Source organism: Saccopteryx leptura, chromosome 6, assembly GCF_036850995.1.
Source record: "Saccopteryx leptura isolate mSacLep1 chromosome 6, mSacLep1_pri_phased_curated, whole genome shotgun sequence".
In the NCBI taxonomy this organism is placed as follows: Eukaryota; Metazoa; Chordata; class Mammalia; order Chiroptera; family Emballonuridae; genus Saccopteryx; species Saccopteryx leptura.
The window spans coordinates 92684164-92704733 of record NC_089508.1 but is presented as its reverse complement, the minus strand read 5'-3'; the positions used below and the strand labels follow the sequence as shown (position 1 = coordinate 92704733).

General features: G+C 45.2%; 1 protein-coding gene across 3 annotated transcripts; it reads left to right on the top strand.

The window, feature by feature from the left end:
* Positions 1-9891: 9891 nt before the first annotated feature.
* Positions 9892-20562, top strand: HOMEZ (homeobox and leucine zipper encoding). 3 transcript variants are annotated; one of them, XM_066342384.1, is made up of 3 exons: positions 9892-10079; positions 17326-17771; positions 18153-20562. In XM_066342384.1, the coding sequence occupies exons 1-3, from the start codon at positions 10040-10042 to the stop codon at positions 18918-18920; spliced, it is 1254 nt and encodes a 417-aa protein (XP_066198481.1). In that variant the 5' UTR covers positions 9892-10039; the 3' UTR covers positions 18921-20562. The 3 variants fall into 3 exon arrangements, with proteins under 3 accessions (XP_066198481.1, XP_066198478.1, XP_066198479.1); XM_066342382.1 differs by adding an exon at positions 10385-10690 and having other exon boundaries at positions 9899-10079; positions 17326-20561; XM_066342381.1 differs by having other exon boundaries at positions 17326-20560.
* Positions 20563-20570: the final 8 nt, after the last annotated feature.

The window sequence follows — 20570 nt, the reverse complement described above, 5'->3', positions numbered from 1 at the left end:
CCCTGGTCCTAGCCAACCCTCCATTCTGTTGGTGTGCCATGCCCCTTTACATTCCCCCCACTAACCTTGAACAGGCCAGTTGCCTAAACTTTCTGCCAGAAGAATCCCTAACTAAGACTGTTACTGGATGGCTCTGTGCTTGGGCCCTCTCTGAGAGCCTTGGTGTTAGTAGATAAATACAAGCAGGTTGGGGTCAGGGAACCAAGGATAATCCATTGTTCTTTGTAAGAAGTACAGTACTGTGGCTCACTCACAGCCATTCTCAGCTTTATAGACTCTAATAGAGTCTCCTGGTTCTTCCCATGTAGAGCTGCCCCAGGGCCTGGGGGGTAAGCTTACAGCCTAATCTGATTTAGGAAACATTAGGAGTGGTGGAAGCTTTAGGGATATGTTATAGGTTAGATATTGTGATAGAGACTTTCCTCTAAAGCAGGGGTCCCCAAACTTTTTACACAGGGGGCCAGTTCACTGTCCCTCAGACCGTTGGAGGGCCGGACTATAAAAAAAACTATGAACAAATCCCTATGCACACTACACATATTTTTAAGTAAAAAAACAAAACAGGAACAAATACAATATTTAAAATAAAAAACAAGTAAATTTAAATCAAGAAACTGACCAGTATTTCAATGGGAACTATGGGCCTGCTTTTGGCTAATGAGATGGTCAATGTGCTCCTTTCATTGACCACCAATAAAAGAGGTGCCCCTTCCGGAAGTGCAGCGGGGCCGGATAAATGGCCTCAGGGGGCCGCATGTGGCCCGCAGGCCGTAGTTTGGGGACCTCTGCTCTAAAGGCTGATTACAGTACAGTATGTCAGCTGTGGACTGTCAAGTGCCATAAGAGAAACTTACCCTGGTTAGGGACTTAGGTCCTTAAAGCAACATAGTAGGAGCACTTGCCCTTTCCTCATCCAGATGGCAGATGTCCTATAGCCTTCCTCCTTTTTCTTTGTTTCTCTTTGTGAATGTAGCTCATGATTTCCCTTCATAATATGCCCTAATTTCTCAACTTTCCAATGTAACTCCCACATTCCTTGTGCTATGTTGTTGTGAGTCGGGGGTGCAGAGAGAGAGATCAGCAGGCGAAATCATCATGGACTAGCAAAGGACCACCACTCACTCAGGCAAATGGCCCTGAGTTCGCGCTGTGTCCTACTTTTATTCACAAGACTTCAAAAAGCTTGTTCACTGAGAAACTGGCATAACATCAAGCATAACTTTTACTTAAAGATACATGGAGTACACCTGCATGATAGCTTAAAAATAATATATCAAAAGGCATTAATTGCTATTGCTTCTATGGTTCCCACAACATTCCTCTCTATCTCAAGGGATAACCTTGAAAGGAACAGAAATCTTACGAGAATGTTTTACTGAGAAAAAGCCCAGCAACCGCCTTTAGTCACATAAACCTGTTTCAGTGACCCACCTTCAAGTCACAAAACAATTCTCTTGGCAAAACATTCTTGTTGGCTGTGTTCCCATCCAAGGCCATGCAGTGGATTATTCCACTACAGGGCTAACTCCATGTTTCTCTAGAACTCCCTTGGATCCTTGCAATCGACAGGTCATAGAATCAGAGACCTGAAGCAAGAATTGTCATTGGATCCAGGCTCCCATACAGATGAGGACATAGATCCAGATATAAGAAGTGACTCCAGCAGGGTCAGAGTTTTTAGTGAGATAGGTGGGGTGGACAGACAGGAAGGGAGAGAAGAAGTATCAACTTGTAGTTGCATCACTTTAGTAGTTCATTGATTGCTTCTCATACATGTCTTGACTAGGGGCTCAAGCCAAGCCAGTGACCTTAGGCTTTAAGGTAGCAACAATGGGATCATGTCTATGATCCTATGCTCAAGCCAGCAACCCTGCACTCAAGCTGGATGAGCCTGCACTCAAGTCAGCGAACTCAGGTTTTCAAACCTGGATCCTCAGCATCCCAGGTCAACACTCTATCCACTGTGCCACCATTGGTCAGGCTTGTGTGTGTGTGTGTGTGTGTGTGTGATAGACGTAGAGCTGGACAGCTAGGGACAGACAGGAAGGGAGAAAGTTGAGAAGCATCCATTCTTCATTGCAGCATCTTAGTTGTTCATTGATTGCTTTCTCACATGTGCCTTGACTGGGAGGCTACAGCAGACCAGTGACCCCTTACTCAAACCAGCAACCTTGGGCTCAAGCTGGTGAGCCTTGCACAAACCAGATGAGCCTGTGCTCAAGCCACCAGCCTCGGGGTTTCGAACCTGGGTCCACCGCATCCCAGTCTGATGCTCTATCCACTGTACTAGTGCCTGGTCAGGCCAGGCTTTATTTTTTATTTTATTATTATTATTTTTTGTATTTTTCTGAAGCTGGAAACGGGGAGAGACAGTCAGACAGACTCCCGCATGCGCCCGACCGGGATCCACCCGGCACGCCCACCAGGGGGCGATGCTCTGCCCCTCCAGGGTGTCGCTCTGCTGCGACCAGAGCCACTCTAGCGCCTGGGGCAGAGGCCAAGGAGCCATCCCCAGTGCCCGGGCCATCTTTGCTCCAATGGAGCCTTGGCTGCGGGAGGGGAAGAGAGAGACAGAGAGGAAGGAGGGGGGGGTGGAGAAGCAAATGGGCGCTTCTCCTATGTGTCCTGGCCGGGAATCGAACCCGGGTCCCCCGTACGCCAGGCCGACGCTCTACCACTGAGCCAACCGGCCAGGGCCCAGGCTTTATTTTTTAGTTTATTGTGTTGACATGGTTTCAAGTGTCCCACTCAATATAACACCCTCTATACACCACATCGTGTCCCCCCATACCCCATGCAAAGTCCACCTCCATTTACCCTTCTTTGCCCCTTCCCCCTACCTACACAGACCTACAGTTTTTGATGGCAAGGGATAACATGAAAAATGTTTCCTTTTCTGCTACTAGTTCCCATTCCCTTCCCCATCCAGGTATAAGGAGGAACAAATGAGACTAGTAAATGTCCCCAGCTTTAGCACTTCTTTTGGTGATATTGCTGAAAAAATGTTGCTAATAAGATTGAGTAGCCCACCCATTGACTAGCTTAACCTGGACAGGAAACTTTGCTATGTGACCCCCCCACCCTGAACCACTGTTCTCATCATGCCCTCCCAGAGCCTTCCCACCTCCTTCATAGTGCAGCCCTAGTCACTGGACCTGAAACCCACTAGTATTATGCCTCACTTCAGCTTCATTTGTACAGGCCCTCCCATCTGAATAAAAAGACCTCATATTTGAAATAAAGTTGAAATATGAAAAGAACATATTGTCAGATATTGAGAAGTTTTGTTTTTGGCTGAGGACAGCAAGAGACTCAGAGGCAAGATTCTTCCACCTACCCCCCAATTTCCTTGTCATCTCATTTCTTTCCTTTTTCTTTTTTTAAGAAACAATACTTTTTTTTTTTTTCAATAAACTTATTTCAGCCTGACCAGGCAGTGGCACAGTGGATAGAGCGTTGGACTAGAATGCGGAGGACCCAGGTTCGAGACCCCGAGGTCGTCAGCTTGAGCACGGGCTCATCTGGTTTGAGCAAAGCTCACCAGCTTGAGTTCAAGGTCGCTGGCTCGAGCAAGGGATAACTTGGTCTGCTCTAGCCCCCCCCCCCCCGCCTCGGTCAAGGCACATATGAGAAATCAATAAATGAACAACTAAAGTATCACAACGAAAAACTGATGATTGATGCTTCTCATCTCTCTCCATTCCTGTCTGTCCCTATCTATCCCTCTCTCTGACTCTCTCTCTCTCTGTTCCTGTAAAGAAAAAACAAAAAAAAAAACTTATTTCAGCCCAAGAGGAAGGGAGAGAGAAACATCAATTCATTCTTTATGTGCCCCAACCAGGGGTCAAACAGGCAACCTTTGCTGTTTGGGCCAATGCTGTAACCAACCAAGCCATCTGGCCAGGTCTCATCTTATTTCTTAAAAGTCTTATTCCCTCCTGACCAGGTGGTGGCACAGTGGATAGAGTGTCGAACTGGGATGTAGAGGACCCAGGTTTGAAACCCCGAGGCCACTGGCTTGAGCGCTGGCTCACCAGCTTGAGCGCGGGATTGCTGGCTTGAGTGTGGGATCATAGACATGACCCCATGGTGGCTGACTTGAGCCAGCAATGAGAAAGCAATCAATGAACAACTAAGGAGCTGCAACGAAGAATTGATGCTTCTCATCTCTCTCCCTTCCTGTCTGTCTGTCCCTATCTGTTCCTCTCTCTGTCTCTGTCACAAAAAAAAAAAAAAAAGTCCTATTCCTTGTCTACTGGAGTCCTCTGGCTATGCAAAAGTTGGGTGAGAAGGAGTTGAGCCACCCAGGTATAAAACCTGCCAATAGGATCCTACCACCATTTGGGGTAGTGGTAGGGAAAGTTATCAGGGCCCAGCACTTCAGTTCACTGGCACTTCACATCAGCTGCTTGTGTAGTTAAAGGGAATAACTTTGGTAGAAACCTCCCGTTTACCCTTGGGTGGGGGCTATTCTTCTTTACCATTTAAGTTACATTCTGCTCCTTAAGCACTGAAAAAAAGAGCAAGGCCCTTTTCCCTATTAAGGGCAACCCTAAAGCCAAAGATGAGAAATATGAAAAGGATCTCTGTCTAATCCAGAATGGTGCAATAGATATTGTTAAAGGGAGAGTTCCTTGAAAAAGGTCAAGTTCTAACAGTATTGACTGTCATATCACCTGAATGATGAAAGAATCCCATTACAAATCCTATTACTCACAAACTAATGAGACAGTGTTCTTTTTTTTTATTTTTTTTTATCAGAGACAGAGAGACAGTCAGAGAGGATAGACAGGGACAAACAGACAGGAACAGAGAGATGAGAAACATCAATCATTAGTTTTTCGTTCCACATTGCGACACCTTAGTTGTTCATTGATTGCTTTCTCATATGTGCCTTGACCATGGGCCTTCAGTAGACCGAGTAACCCCTTGCTCATGCCAGTGACCTTGGGTCCAAGCTGATGAGCTTTGCTCAAACCAGATGAGTCCGCGCTCAAGCCGGCAACCTCGGAGCCTCGAACCTGGGTCCTCTGCATTCCAGTCCGATGCTCTATCCACTGCGCCACCGCCTGGTCAGGCGAGACAGTGCTCTTAATAGGGAAGCCTTAACCTGAGAATAATCAGATGCCTCCTTATTACATCATAATAGCTAAGTTGTGATGTCACTGCAGGGTATCCACTCGGGTACATGTAAGTGAAACTACATATACTAAAGAGGAGTCAGCATGAGGAGCAGACATCCAAGGAGATGTAAGTGAGGGGTTTCCAATTCACACCATGGCTTATTGCTGAGGGTCCCTCTGTGGCCCTAATGTCTTTCCAGACTTCTTAGGTCTCAGTTTGGCCTGCCTCAACCCTTTCTTCCACAAACTCATTCATTGCAGCTTTTGCTATCCCAAATCCTTAATACTTGCAGTTCTGATGGGTCAACCCTTAACTCTGGTATTTCTTGAGAGACGTGGCAAGAATAGCATGGTTCCCCTAAACAGCAGAAATTCACCATATCCTTTTAGTCAAGCCCAGGGTAAATCCAACTTCTGGGGTAACAAGCAGACAAGGACCTTTTCTGGACTTTTTAAAAGAAAAATAAATGTTAGGCACAAAAGAATATATTCTCGAATGGGAAAAGAGGAACAAATTACAGATTTCAAAAGTTAACAAATACTACAATATCACAAACTTAAATTCAAACTTATCTACCTGGGAAACCTACTTTTTTCCTATAATTTTGTTTTGGCTGCATGCTCTTTGATAACATTTTCATATGATGATTATATACAACATTTTCTATGAAGAGTGTAGAAGGGTAATTAATTCTTCTATTAATCACTTTATTGATAATATAGAAACATTTCACCATACCTTCTAAGTGATAATGTCATAATTTTTAGGATTTTTGTCAAACTGGGTAAAAAAAAAACTATCAAATTTATTTTATATATGTGTATAATTTTGGAGCAGTTGAAATTTGCATTGACATGACATATACAGAAAATCCTCAATGTGTTGATAGGTGCTGAGACTTTAAGCAAAATAAGGTATAATGAAACCAACTTTACTAAAGGCTAATTGATGTAATCAAGAGTTAAGTTCCTATGGCAACTCATCTACATTATAACAAAATGTTGAATGACATATCAGTCAAGGACCTGGTATAACTCTGAACTGTTGACATTAAGAATATTCCTGGAAGATAAATGTATTCATTTTCTAGAGCTGCCATAACAAAGTCTACAGACTGGGTGGCTTACACCAGTGGTTTTCAACTGCTGGTCCACCAGAGGTTTTGTGCTTATCTGCGAAAGATTAACCACCCTGCTGTTGACGGGCAGTTGAAAACCACTGCCTTAAACAACAGAAATTCTCTCACAGTTCTAGAGGCTAGAAGTCTAAGATCAAGGTGTTTCCGAGATCAAGGTGTCAGCAGGTTGATTTCATTCAGCAGTTCCTCTATCCTTGGCTTATAGATAGCCATTTTCTTACAATGTCTTCATATGGTCGTTCCTATGTGCATGTCCAAATTTCCTATTATCATAAGGATACCAGTTGCTCTAAAGACCTCATTTAAACTTAGTTGCCTCTTTATAGACCTTATCTCTAAATATGTTATATTCTGCCAGACTGGTGGTGGCGCAGTGGATAGAGCATCTACCTGAGGTCCTAGGTTAACAACCCCAAGGTCTCCGGCTTCAGGGGGGATCATTAACATGATCCCAAGTTCACTGGCTTGAGTCCAGAAGTCTCTGGCTTGAGTCACTAGCTTGGCTTGAGCCCTACCCCACAGTCAAGGCATGTATGAGAAGCAATCAAACAACTAAAGTGATGCAACTACAACTACAAGTTGATGCTTCTCATCTCTCTCCCTTCCTGTCCCTCTCTCAAAAAATTAAATAATGTCTCCATTTGTGATTTACCTCTTAAAGTTATAGTATAACTTTCCTGCTTCAATTGCAGTTTAAATATTTTCAAATTTTACAAAACCTGTAACCATGTTAACACATTGCTAGGACTCCTCCAGTGATTTTGTAAGTGGTCTGTGAAAGTATCTTCCTTAGCTAGAGGGTAAATGTACCTCTGGTCAGTGTCCTAATGTCTGAGCCATGCAGAGGGAGAGAGGAGTTTTACCAACCACTGGGGATTAACATTTCTACATTGAGGATGACACAATGAATCCCCACTCTTCAGCACTAGTCCCTGAAAGAGCTGGGAGGGTTATTGTCTTGCTGAAGGTGGGACCTTCCTTTTTCTGATATCGTCAGCTTCTTCCTCTCTTTCATTCCCCTACCCAGTCCACTCCATCTTCTAAAGCTTTAGGGTGGAACCCACATCAAAGAGTGGGGCATCACCTGTACTCCAGAAGTGAGGCAGAGGAGCTGCTTCTCCTTTCCTTGGTTTCTCCCTTTCCTAAATGTGTCTTTGATTTGGCTCCTGGCTCCTGACTCTCAGGAGTGAGTCTTTCTGAGACAGTAAAGGTGGCTGAGTTCGTCACCTATCATAATTCCAAGCCTATGATCAGTGATTCCCAGAATAATTGAATGAACCCTACAGGGTCAGGCACTAAATTCCACAGACAGTTCCTGCCTGGCTTTCCAGCCAAGTTCCTCCCAGTTAATTCAGTCTCCTTAATTGTTTGGATTATGAGAGTGTCCTATCTATTCGAAACTGAGGGCTGCTGCTGCCTAAAATGTTTCACTTCTCCCTTTATTATATACAAACCATTGGGGCATTTTTTTAAAATTTTTTTTTACAGAGACAGAGAGAGTCAGAGAGAGGGATAGATAGAGACAAACAGACAGGAACGGAGAGAGATGAGAAGCATCAATCATCAGTTTCTCGTTGCGACACCTTAGTTGTTCATTGATTGCTTTCTCATATGTGCCTTGATCGCAGGCCTTCAGCAGACAGAGTGACCCCTTGCACTAGCCAGCGACCTTGGGTCTAAGCTGGTGAACTTTGCTCAAACCAGATGAGCCCGTGCTCAAGCTGGCGACCTCGAGGTCTCGAACCTGGGTCCTCCGCATTCCAGTCCAACGCTCTACCCACTGCGCCACCACCTGGTCAGGCCATTGGGGCATTTTAATAGTTATGATTGAGGAGTCTGTATATACTGCCAGCCTTGACTTATACCCTAAGGGAACAAAAACTTCTAATTCTAAAGCTGAGTATATACGGGTAGGGAAAAAGTAGGTTTACAGTTGTTTGTATGGAAAATAATATAGTAGGCCCTGGCCTAGTAGTTCAATTGGTTAGAGCACTATCCGGATACGCCAAGGTTGTGGGTTAGATTCCTAGTTAGGGCACTTAAAAGAATCAACCAATGAATGTATAAATAAAGAGGAACAACAAATCAATGTTTCTTTCTCCCCCTTCCTCTCTCTCTACAATCAATAAATAGCGATTTAAAAAGAAAATAATGCAATAATAATAGAATAAACTTTCCCATATTCACAACTGTAAACCTATGCTGCCCCACCTGTATGTCTTTCTGTGGCTTACGCCTAAGTTTTTGCTAAATGCTAGTTTGAACTTCGTGGGGCTGGCTCTTAGTTGAGATTGTTACCAAATGTAATGAGGGAGGCAGAGGCAAATGAAGGGCAAGCAACAGAAAATAGGGTTATTGTCTGACCTGTGGTGGCGCAGTAGATAGAGCGTCGACCTGGACTGCCCAAGTTCAAAACCCTGAGGTTGCTAGCTTGAGCTGTGGGGCCCAGGGCTCATCTGGCTTGAGCACAGGCTCACCAGCTTGAGCGCGGGTTGCCAGCTTCAGTGTGGGATAGACATGACTCCATGGTCGCTGGCTTGAGCAAAGGGTCACTGGCTAGGCCAGGAGCCCCCTGGTCAAGGCAGGTATGAGAAGCAGCCAATGAACAACTAAAGTGCTGCAACTGAGTTGATGCTTCCCATCTCTCTCCCTTCCTGTCTGCCCCCGCCTGGAAAAGAAGAAAGTAAGAAAGAAAGAAAAGAAGGAAAGAAAATAGGGCTATTAAGTGATCTGAACAGGCAAAAGAGACTTTTTCAAAAGCCAGCATTAAAAACAGAAGATTCATTTCAGAAATTAATGTTCCCAAGTTTTAGTCCGAAGACTGAGAATCCTAACTATACAAAGTTGGCCCAGAACTTTGGAGTGTGTAGAATACTGCGTTGGTGAAGTCCATTTCATTGTCATGTTTTTGGATTTTTTTTTTTTTACCTCTATGACCAAGGTCCTCAAATATGAAATGAAACAGGGTTCCGAGTCTTCTTTGCTATACACAGGGAGAGAACCTGGGATCTGGTAGATTCCAATGAGGTGACCCCCTCAGCACTTCTTCGGGAACACCTGTCAGGGGGCAGCTGGACCCCGGAAGCCGAAGATGCCACGCTCCTAGTATCCTCCTCATCTTTCCGGGTGGCAAGATATTTGATCCATCTCCAGAACAGTTCCCGGTTGCCCTGGGCGCTTTCTTTACAGTGACGCTGCTTGCTGGCCCATTTGCTGGGAAAGTGCGGCTCGTGTGTAAGGCTGTTAAGGGCGTGCTGGAAAAGTCTTCCTTCAGGATGAAACAAATGGGAAGTAGTTGTTGGCAGTGTACACAGTTCTGCAAAGTGCTGTGGATTCCCCTGGGGAATTCCAGAGGAACGTAGTCCCCTGTCCTCCGAAGGTCCGGCGCCGGTAGGTCAGGGTGGGGGAAGGTACCCTCCAGAGGACATCTTCCCTACCCCACGCATCCAATAGACACCCCAGCTGAGGCCCACGCAACCAATAGCCGATTTCAGCCTAGACCCACGCAGCCAATGGCCAGCCCAGTGTGTTCCTCCGATGCCCGCCTGCTAGCGTCCACGAATCGGGGCTCGGGCCACCATGGTACCGCCCCTGGAGCCCGCCCCGCCTCCAACTCGCTCCCACAGGGCTGGGCTAGACGGGCGCGCTCTCGGGGGCGGGAGGGGCAGTCCTGGTCCCGACCCTCCGCGCGGGTGGGCTCGGAGCAGGCCGCACCGGGCGGGAATCCCACTCCCACTCTGGAGGCCCCCTGCCCCTTCTCCCCTTTCCCCCCGGCCCATGGTGCGAGGCTGGGAGCCGCCGCCCGGGCCGGACTGCGGTGAGTGATCCCCAGCCCTTTTCGACTTCCCCTCCCAGCGCCCTGTATGATCTCCGACCTGTGGTGCCCTATCCCCGCACGGGGGAGGGAGGGGGAGGAGAATTCGAGTTTCGAACTCGCCCGATTCTCTCTCCTTTCTCCTATGGACTTTTCGGTTCCCTGTTGTAACTGGGGGAGGGTGAGTGGGTGTGTAGGGAGGAGGGGAAGGCTGGATTGGGACGCCCTTGGCGATGGGAGGATTGAGATTCGCCTGCTCCCTGGGGCTCATCGCCCCAAGTGCAGCAACTTTTTGTTCTCTGACCCAGTTTGGAGCCTTCTAGATTGCCTGTGAAATGGAGGATAGGAGAAACGTTTCCTTCCCAGGCCTCTCTTCTCCCCATGACTACCTCCTGGCGACCTCAACACGCATACAGAAACCTGGCCTTACTTCTGGGGAGCAGTGGCCTTTGGGAATGGAAAATTTAGGAGAAACTGTCCCTTCTGACCTCCTACCCAGCCATACTCAGAAAACCAACCAGGAAAGTGAGAATCCCAGTCCTCACAGGTTCCTGGTGTGGCGCCCTAACCTGAGACTTTTAAACTGTAAGAAGATTCAAGCTGTGACCTCTTTGGTAAGGCGGATCCAGATAGGACATCGTTTATCGAATGAACTTCCTTTTCACCATACATTTGAAACCCTTTTATATGATTAGGATAGGTAGATCACAGTAATTAAAAAATATATATTATAAAGCCAGTTAAAGTTGGACATTTTTAAAATGATGCATACATATCTAAACATTGTCACTAGAAGTATGTTCAGTTTACTAGTCTTTTGGGATAATCCCCACGTTTTCTTTGTGTAAGTCTGCTGATTGGAATTCCCAATTGTCTTTGTAGAATAAACTATACCAGCAAATATCAAATCTGGTTGCACCCTGAGAACTTTTTAAAACTCCAGATGCCTGGACTTCCAGACTAATTAAGTCAAAATGAGGAGGGTGCTCTTCTTTAAGTTTCCCAGGTAATTCTAAGTGTGCAGTCTGATATGAGAGACACAGCCTCTCATCATCTCTGATTTTCAGGTTTGGTTGCTTTAACGTGGAGTGAGAATGTAAACACTTTTGAAACAGTCTGAATGTAGAATCCTTTTGAGATTTTTAAAGTTCCCTGCTCCTCCAATCTTTTTACAGTTGCTTTGCATACTCCCAACTCAACAGTTTTTGAAATGTATAATCCTTTGTATTGTGTCTTTCCAAGTATTTGACTTTGTTTTCATAGGAACCATTTTTAATTCATTAATTTTTCAAAGGTTATGTGTTTAATTACATTATTTTATAAATACAGTAAAACAACAGGCATAAGCAGGTTTGGGATCACACTTAACTGGCTCAAATCCACAGGGTAGCTGAAGGAAGCAGATGATTTTGGCATACTAGACAGTAGCCTACCAGCCTCTAGTATTCAGTACACTATGGGTATTGGTCATATAATCCAGTGGGTCAGTGAAGCCAGGCTTCTGGCCCAGTTGAACACCCCTCCCATCTTCACCTAATATCACTAATACCCACCAAGTTAAATTCTTGAGTCTTCATGCACTTTTTCCATTCATTCACATCAAGCTGTTTGTTCCTCTTTAAGCAGTTACCATCATTGCTTTTATTAAGTTGGGAGAACATTAGATAGAGGTTCTTAAGCTGGACTTCTGAGCAGCCAATGAACCTCCTGAAATTGCATATATAATGTGTAAGCGTGAATGTTTATTTGGGGGTGCAGTAGTAGTCATAACTTTCTGAGGGTCCATAACTTTTAAGTGACTCGCAAAGATGTTCGTGATCTAAAACGTTGATAAGCACATAAGCTGAATATTACTAAAAGTCCTTTAAGGCCCCAAAAACTGTATCACTAAAACACATTTCAGTCAGTACTTCAGTTCTCTGAATAAAGATTTAGGGAATTTAGCAAGATCATACTTAATCTCTCACTTGAATTGTGCTCTGTTTTAACCATAATAAGCCTCTGCTCAAGCTTCCAGTTCTGAACACCTTTTTCCCTAGGATTGTGTGAACTCCTAGAGTGGAAGTTCAAAGCAGCCCATCATCTGCCCAGGGGTATGGAAAGCCCAAAGGGAAAGAAGGGCGATACCATGATTATTTTTATTAGTGAATTTAAGTAGCAGTAGGTCATATCTGGCATATTTAATATGGATACAAATTTAGTAATTCTTCAGAATTGATAATCTCACCACCACTGCCACTTCTTCCTGTAGGAATAATTTCTGCAGCTTTGATTCCCTTTTTTCTACCTTTTTCAAACAGATACAAGTCACTGTAGTATCTTCCTTGTGAGTTTGATCACTGTGGGGTTATATTATAACACTACTTGTTATAACTCTCATGAACCATTCTCTAGTTATAGTTTATTCCTACTTCAAAGCCATATTCTTCCAGGGAAGTACCCAGCTATAAAGCTGGGGCTTAATTTAAGCTACCATTCTGTATTAGGATGTCTTCAATACTTGTTTTGCATAATTGGAAAACTGCATGTAATACAGTACACCAAATATGGAATTTACATTACTGCATGTTACACTGAAATATCAAGATGCCATGATAATCTGAAGGATAGCAAACCCCTTGAATGAAGTGGAAGCAAAATGCTTCCTCCTAGGTTTATAGCTGCACCTGCCTTATTTCTGTCTGGCAGTCTTCATCCCCACACTGGAGTGCTCTACTCCTTATGCTACATTTTTCTCATATCCAAAGTGCTACTGTATCCTTAAAGAACAGAACACAAAAAAGGTTAAGTAGATGTCAAGTGTTGCAGTCATAAAGTATTCTCCAGCTTAGGTTTGGTGGTGTTCCTGGGGATTTAAACCTGGTTGTGTAAGCAGTTCCTCACAGGCCACTCAGCTGTGTCTGGGAAGAACCTGCAGGGTGAAGGTAGAGCTACCATACTGGCAATTCACCTGGCAATCAAAAAGGATTTAGCCTGACTGGGCGGTGGCGCAGTGGATAGGGCGTGGGACTGGGATGCAGAGGACCCAGGTTCGAGACCCTGAGGTCGCCATCTTGAGCGCGGGCTCATCTGGTTTGAGCAAAGCTCACCAGCTTGGACCCAAGGTCACTGGCTTGAGAAAGGGGTTACTCGGTCTGCTGAAGGCCCACGGTCAAGGCGTGTATGAGAAAGCCATCACTGAACAACTAAGGTGTCACAATGAAAAAAACTGATGATTGATGCTTCTCATCTCTCTCTGTTCCTATCTGTCTATCCCTCTCTCTGACTCTCTGTCTCTGTTAAAAAAAAAAGGATTTATATTCAAATTACGGGTTCATTTTTCCTAAAGCAGTGATTGTCATGCTTTTTTATTATTTTATTTTATTTTTGTATTTTTCTGAAATTGGAAACGGGAAGGCAGTCAGACAAACTCCCACATGCGCCCGACCGGGATCCACCCGGCACACCCACCAGGAGGCGATGCTCTGCCCATCTAGGGCATCGCTCTGTTGCAACCAGAGCCATTCCAGTGCCTGAGGCAGAGGCCACAGAGCCATCCTCATCGCCCTGGCCAACTCTGCTCCAATGGAGCCTTGGCTGTGGGGAGGGGAAGAGAGAGACAGAGAGGAAGGAGAGGGAGAGGGGTGGAGAAGCAGATGGGTGCTTCTCCTGTGTGCCCTGGCCAGGAATCGAACCCGGGACTCCACGCCAGGCCGACACTTTACCACTGAGCCAACTGGCCAGGGCCAAGTCATGCTTTTTTTTTTTTTTTTTTGTATTTTTCTGAAGCTGGAAACGGGGAGAGACAGTCAGACAGACTCTCGCATGCGCCCGACCGGGATCCACCCAGCATGCCCACCAGGGGCGACGCTCTGCCCACCAGGGGGCGATGCTCTGCCCCTCCGGGGCGTCGCTCTGCCGTGACAAGAGCCACTCTAGCGCCTGGGGCAGAGGCCAAGGAGCCATCCCCAGCGCCCGGGCCATCTTTGCTCCAATGGAGCCTTGGCTGCGGGAGGGGAAGAGAGAGACAGAGAGGAAGGGGGGGGGTGGAGAAGCAAATGGGCGCTTCTCCTATGTGCCCTGGCCGGGAATTGAACCCGGGTCCCCCGCATGCCAGGCCGACGCTCTACCGTTGAGCCAACCGGCCAGAGCCCAAGTCATGCTTTTTTAAAAGAGCAAAATTCTGCCTGACCAGGCGGTGGCGCAGTGGATAGAACATCAGACTGGGATGCCAAGGACCCAGGTTCGAGACCCCAAGGTCACCAGCTTGAGCGCGGGCTCATCTGGTTTGAGCAAAAAGCTCACCAGCTTGGACCCAAGGTCGCTGGCTCGAGCAAGGGGTACTCAGTCTGCTGAAGGCTCACGGTCAAGGCACATATGAGAAAGCAATCAATGAACAACTAAGATGTCACAGTGCGCAACGAAAAACTAATGATTGATGCTTCTCATCTCTCCGTTTCTGTCTGTCTGTCCCTGTCTGACTCTCTCTCTGTCTCTGTAAAAAAAAAAAAAGAAAGAAAGAAAAAGAAAAAAAATAAAAGAGCAAAATCCTTTCTGGAATTATATTCAATTTGCAAAATGTAAGGAGTATAAAATTATAGGCACCCTGGTTTCCTCTTGTGCTTGTTAGAATTAGGACTGCAAAAACAGTTTGAAAACAGTGATTTTAAAGGATTCACTCTTTGCCTCGCTTCCCCTATCGTCTAGGAGGAGCATTACCTTATACCAGAATCACCCATGAGGCAGAAGTAATGATAAAAGCTCTTATTTATTGAGCCTGTGTTCTATGCATGTCAGTGCATTTTTTCATCTAGTCATATACTTGTGAGGTAGGTACTGTTTTGACCTTTTTTTCTGATGAGAAACAGACTTAGAGGGGTTAAATAACTTGTCTAAGGACAAGCAGCACTCTAGGAAGTGGTGGCGCTTACATTAATCTTAAATTTGCTTCACCCCAGACTTGTACCTCTAACAACTGCTTTGGGCCCTGCCTACACATGATGCCTAACACATAGTAGGTGCCCAGTAAAAATAGATAACTACATGTAGTCAGCACTGTCTCCATTTTTTTTACACTTGAGGAAACAGAATCATGTAAATTCAGTAACTTTTGCCCAAGATCACATTGCTGGTGGCAGAACTGGGATTCAGCCTGCAGACTGACCTTACTCAAGAATCCTATTTCTATCCACTATAGCATACTGCCTCCATTTACCCTCTTAAGGTTCTCTGCAATATATACTGCCTTTAGGATCTGTATGGCCTTCAGTTAAGATTTGCTTTTTATTTTTAAAAATTATTTATTTTTTACAGAGACAGAGAGAGGGATAGATAGGGACAGACAGACAGGAACGGAGAGAGATGAGAAGCATCAATCATCAGTTTTTCGTTGTGACACCTTACTTGTTCATTGATTGCTTTCTCATATGTGCCTTAACTGCGGAGTTACAGCAGACCAAGTGACCCCTTGCTTGAGCCAGTGACCTTGGGTCCAAGCTGGTGAGCTTTGTTCAAACCATATGAGCCCGCGCTCAAGCTGGCCATCTCGGGTCTCGAACCTGGATCCTATGCATCCCAGTCCAACGCTCTATCCACTGCGCCACCGCCTGGTCAGGCAGGATTTGCTTTTTAAAAGTAAATGCTTCTGAATTTTTCTAATCATATAAAATCCCTCTTTACACTGCTCTATTTGTAACTTTCTGGACTTGAGATTTTTCTCAGTGCATCTTGTAGTCTTTACATAGGAATCCTGTTCCATCTTTAACATATTGGAAGTAATATTTGTCATCTCAAATAAGATTCCTCTAAGAGTAAAGGGTGACAGATATGTTAAAGTCTCAAACTCACACAGGGAGCTGAATTAAAATTCAGTCAACAGGATTATCCTAGGAAATAACTTGAGCAGGTATTTCAGGAATGAAGCATCGTCAGGGGCTATCCCTGCAATCCTCACACCCAGAACCAGTAGTGCTGCTGGGTGGCTTGCAGGACCTGGTTACAATTTATGAGCATGCCCACCTGGGCCTGAGAAGAAAGCAGGCCTGAAGAGATAAGAGCTGCAGGCCTTCCGCCCTCTGTGGTGGGAGCTGTTAAATTCTGAGGGAGCTCTGGGCTCCCTGGAGATAGACTGAGCAGTTGGAAGAGACAAAGGCTGGGGGGAGGGGATAATTTGTTCCAAGGATGACTTTGGGGGAAGGAAACATTCCCCTCTCATCCTCATTGGGATGGGGGTGAGGGTAAGATCCATTTATCTCAGATAACTGACCTATCTCATTCTAGTGAAAGACAGAAAAACTAACGTTCTGAGGTTTGGGCTTAAAGCTTAAAGATACTACCTAGTCCCTTCTCCCCAACACTCTACCACCAAGAAAAGAAAGAAGGGGACTGAAAATTAGACAGATGAATGGTGCTGTCCTACCTTCTGGATTTTCATATATCCTATGTCTGATCCATCTCCACATTCTAGAGATATTAATAAATTGTTAGGAGCTAACATGTTTGTAACGAGGAGATCACTGCTTTTCTTGCTTTTGTGATTGAGTCTTCATTTTGTGATTCTTATTCCATGAATGTGGTGAAATAAGTTTAAATCAGAAAGGTAAAGGCTGTATAAGGACGTTTTCTTTCTTCTAAAGACAGATTTTCATTTTGTTGAAAACACGAGTCATGTGACTTGCAGTTTTTATGGACTTTGGTTTTTTTCATACAATGGGAATTTTAGCAGACTCTGATGACACAGGGTTATGAAAGTAAATGAGAAATTGAGTTTTCTTTTTTTTTTTTTTTTTTTTTTTACAGGGACAGAGAGTCAGAGAGAGGGATAGATAGGGACAGAGGAACGGAGAGAGATGAGAAGCATCAATCATTAGTTTTTTGTTGCAACACCTTAGTTGTTCATTTATTGATTTCTCATATGTGCCTTGACCGAGGGGGGGGGGGGGGCTAGAGCAGACCGAGTTATCCCTTGCTCGAGCCAGCGACCTTGGGTCCAAGCTGGTGAGCTTTGCTCAAACCAGATGAGCCCGCGCTCAAGCTGGCAACCTCGGAGCCTCGAACCTGGATCCTCTGCATCCCAGTCCGACGCTCTATCCACTGCACTACTGCCTGGTCGGGCAGTAAATGAGAAATTTTTAGAGCACTTTAAAAGCAAAACAGCACAGTACACATAGAAAGCTGATTGTTTTGAAGTCTAACATTTTGTTTGATAAAAATTGAGCAATGGGCCAAAAGAGGAATCCCAATGATTGAGCTGTTTCTCTTCTTTCTACAGTTTTCTCTGAAAGGCACAAATTAGAAAGCACCATGCCTCCTAATAAAGAGGCCAGCAGTCTTAATACCTCCCCTGCGGGGCTCATCTGCCTCCCTCCAATCTCCGAGGAGCTCCAGCTTGTGTGGACGCAAGCAGCCCAGACCAGTGAGCTGGATGGCAATGAACACCTGCTACAAACCTTCAGCTACTTTCCTTATCCCAGTCTAGCAGATATCGCCCTTCTCTGCCTACGCTATGGGCTGCAGATGGAGAAAGTCAAGACTTGGTTCATGGCCCAGCGCCTCCGCTGTGGCATTAGCTGGTCATCTGAAGAAATAGAAGAGACTCGAGCCCGAGTAGTCTATCACAGGGATGAACTCCATTTCAAATCACTTCTCTCTTTTAGTCATCATGCAGGACGGCCCCCAGAGGAGGTGCCTCCTTCTACAATGTCACCTCCAGAACAAGTTAGTCTTGGAATAGTGCCCCTGACTTTTAGTGAGCCCACCCAGATGAAAGGATTGAAGGTAGAGCCTGAGGACCCCTCAGAGCCACTGAGTCACCAGAAAGTAAAAGAGCCCCTGATAGCACCTGGCAGTGGGGCACTCTCACACCAATCAGAATTTTGGCAGGATCTCCAAAGCAGTGGCATCTCTAAGGAGCAGGCAAGCAGGGGTTCTAACCAGTCACATGGCCTAGGTGCTGCTATCTGGAACCACTCCACAGTTGTCCACCAGCCACATGCTCTGGATAAACCCCCATCAATCTCATTACTTGCCAGTAGTTGTAAGCAGGGGTCAGCATCTAATGTGACTCCTTCTTCTTCCTCTACCTCTTCCTCTTTCCAGGTATTGGCTAATGGAGCTACAGCCACCTCCAAATCCATCCAGCCACTGGGCTCTCTCCCACAGCCACTGTCACCCAGTGAACAGGCACTACCCCCACAGGTGGAGCCAGCCTGGCCCCAGAGGCTAAGGCATAACTCAGTACTAGGTAAGGTTGGCCCTGCAGAGTACCTTTCCCCAGATACCCAACGCCAGCGAAAGACCAAGCGCAAAACCAAAGAGCAGTTGGCTATCCTCAAATCATTTTTTTTACAATGCCAGTGGGCACGACGTGAGGACTACCATAAATTAGAACAGATCACTGGTTTACCTCGGCCTGAGATTATTCAGTGGTTTGGTGACACACGCTATGCCTTGAAACATGGGCAACTAAAATGGTTTCGGGACAATGCAGTACCTGGTACCCCTAGTTTCCAGGATCAAGCAATTCCCACACCACCGCCTTCAACCCGCTCCTTGAACGAATGGGCTGAGACACCACCTCTGCCGGTCCCCCCACCTCCACCGGATATACAGCCTTTGGAGAGGTACTGGGCAGCTCACCAACAGCTACAGGAAAGTGACGTCCCTCAACTGAGTCGGGCATCAAGGCTTAGCACCCAGCAGGTACTGGATTGGTTTGATTCTCAATTACCTGAGCCAGCTGAGGTCGTGGTGTGTCTAGATGAAGAAGAGGAAGAGGAGGAGGAAGAACTGCCAGAAGATGATGAGCATGAAGAGGAGGAGGAGGAGGAGGATGAGAGCGATGATGATGTGATCATACAGGACTGAATGGGGGCTATGGGAGGGGCAGTCTGTTACTAAAAGATGAACCAACTTAGTAACCTTTAACACAGAAACCACATTTTAAAAATTACCCGTGGCAAAGAAAAGCTTTGTGTTCTTGAGGTTGGGGGAAAGGTGGAAGTTGAAGGTGGACCAGGGAAGGTGAGCGTAAGGCACAAAATGAGGTGGGGATTGAATGGGCAGAAACCGAGGCCTCTAGCCTCAGTGGGAAAGCGCTAAGAATCTGGTCCAAGCTATGGGCTTGGTGAAAGCTCTTGTTCTCATCTGCTGTTCTTTTCCCTTAATGTACTCCAGAGGCCAGACCTTAGTCCCATGTCTATAGGAGGATTGAAAAGGATGAGTAAAGAATTTTGATAGAATTTATTCCAATGTATACCCCTGTCCCACCATTTTTCCTGGAATATAAGGCTGCCTTGCTCCTCCCTTTTCCTCTCTGAGCACAAGTTCATGCATAATGCAGCTAAGAATCTCAGTATGTCCCAGTCCCACAAATATTTCAGCTCTTCCTCATACCAACTCTAAGTTTGACCTGCTTCATTACAGCCAGACAGGAAGGAGAATGTTTCCATTTCTGATACTGGGACCACTTTGCCTTGTACCTTTTTAATCTCTAAAATCCTCATTCTCTTCACTATGTCTCAGGGTAAATCTTCCCCATGGAGCTTGTGAAAAAGTTTATAACTGGGTGGAGAATAATTTAGACTGGATATTTATTGGAGGTGGGAATTAGGGGAGATGTCCTTTAAAAAAAAGTAGAATTAGGTTACAGAGGAATAGAGGAGAGGGAATGTTTCTACTGTTCAGAGGACTGCAGGTAGGTTCCAGGTTTGGTTTTACAAGCTTGATACTCCCTCCTGCCTAACAGTCTGATTTTTCATCTTTCTGGTGTTGTTTCAGTCTGTATCCAGAAAAGAGACTTTTTCCTTTCTTTACAGAATCTGTCTTGGGGACAGTGGGACCATGGTCTTTAACTGAATTTATTGATGTTTAAGAATGGTTTTCATCAGTTGGGGTCAGATATAATATCAATGGGTTTAACCATCTAGAAATAAGAATGGAAGCCCCAAATTGATAGAATAATAAAAAGACCAAAAATAAAACTGTTTCTCCTCCACTTTGCCACATCTATGGTTTAGCGATTAATGGAGCCAAATCCATTAACATTCTGATTTAGTATACATTTTATTTATTTTTGAAGCAGCAAGATATATTGAGGTAAATTAGAAGGACAATAACTTTGAAAGGCAATAATCAGTACCACTAGACAGATTGTTTCCTGCACCTGCTACAGCTCAGGCTCTTAGAAGAGAATGTGTGTCTAGAAATGCTTTTAAAAATTCAGAGTTCTGGGAAGGGTGATGGGATCTTAATTCAGCTATAGTCATTCCCAAGACCTAATTTATTTCTGGCAGATATTTTCTATCTTTACATGTTTTCAATATTTTTGCTTAAGGCCTGCCTGCCATGGTCTACCCTTTTCATCCCTCATTTCTACCCCTTAGTACCTAAAGAATATTTGATTTCAACTGTAATGTTATCCACCATTCTAGGGTTTGTAATACTAATAGAATTACAGTAGCAATAAAAGGACATCCTCTTTATTATCTATGTACTTTAGTAAGCTGAATCTGTGTC

Bases quoted from the DNA above. Each gene is read 5' to 3' on its own strand.
- HOMEZ (XM_066342381.1), top strand. From the start codon at position 10,040: ATGGTGCGAGGCTGGGAGCCGCCGCCCGGGCCGGACTGCG. The intron at 10,080-17,325 runs GTGAGTGATCCC...TTCTTTCTACAG, and splicing joins GCCGCCCGGGCCGGACTGCG to TTTTCTCTGAAAGGCACAAA.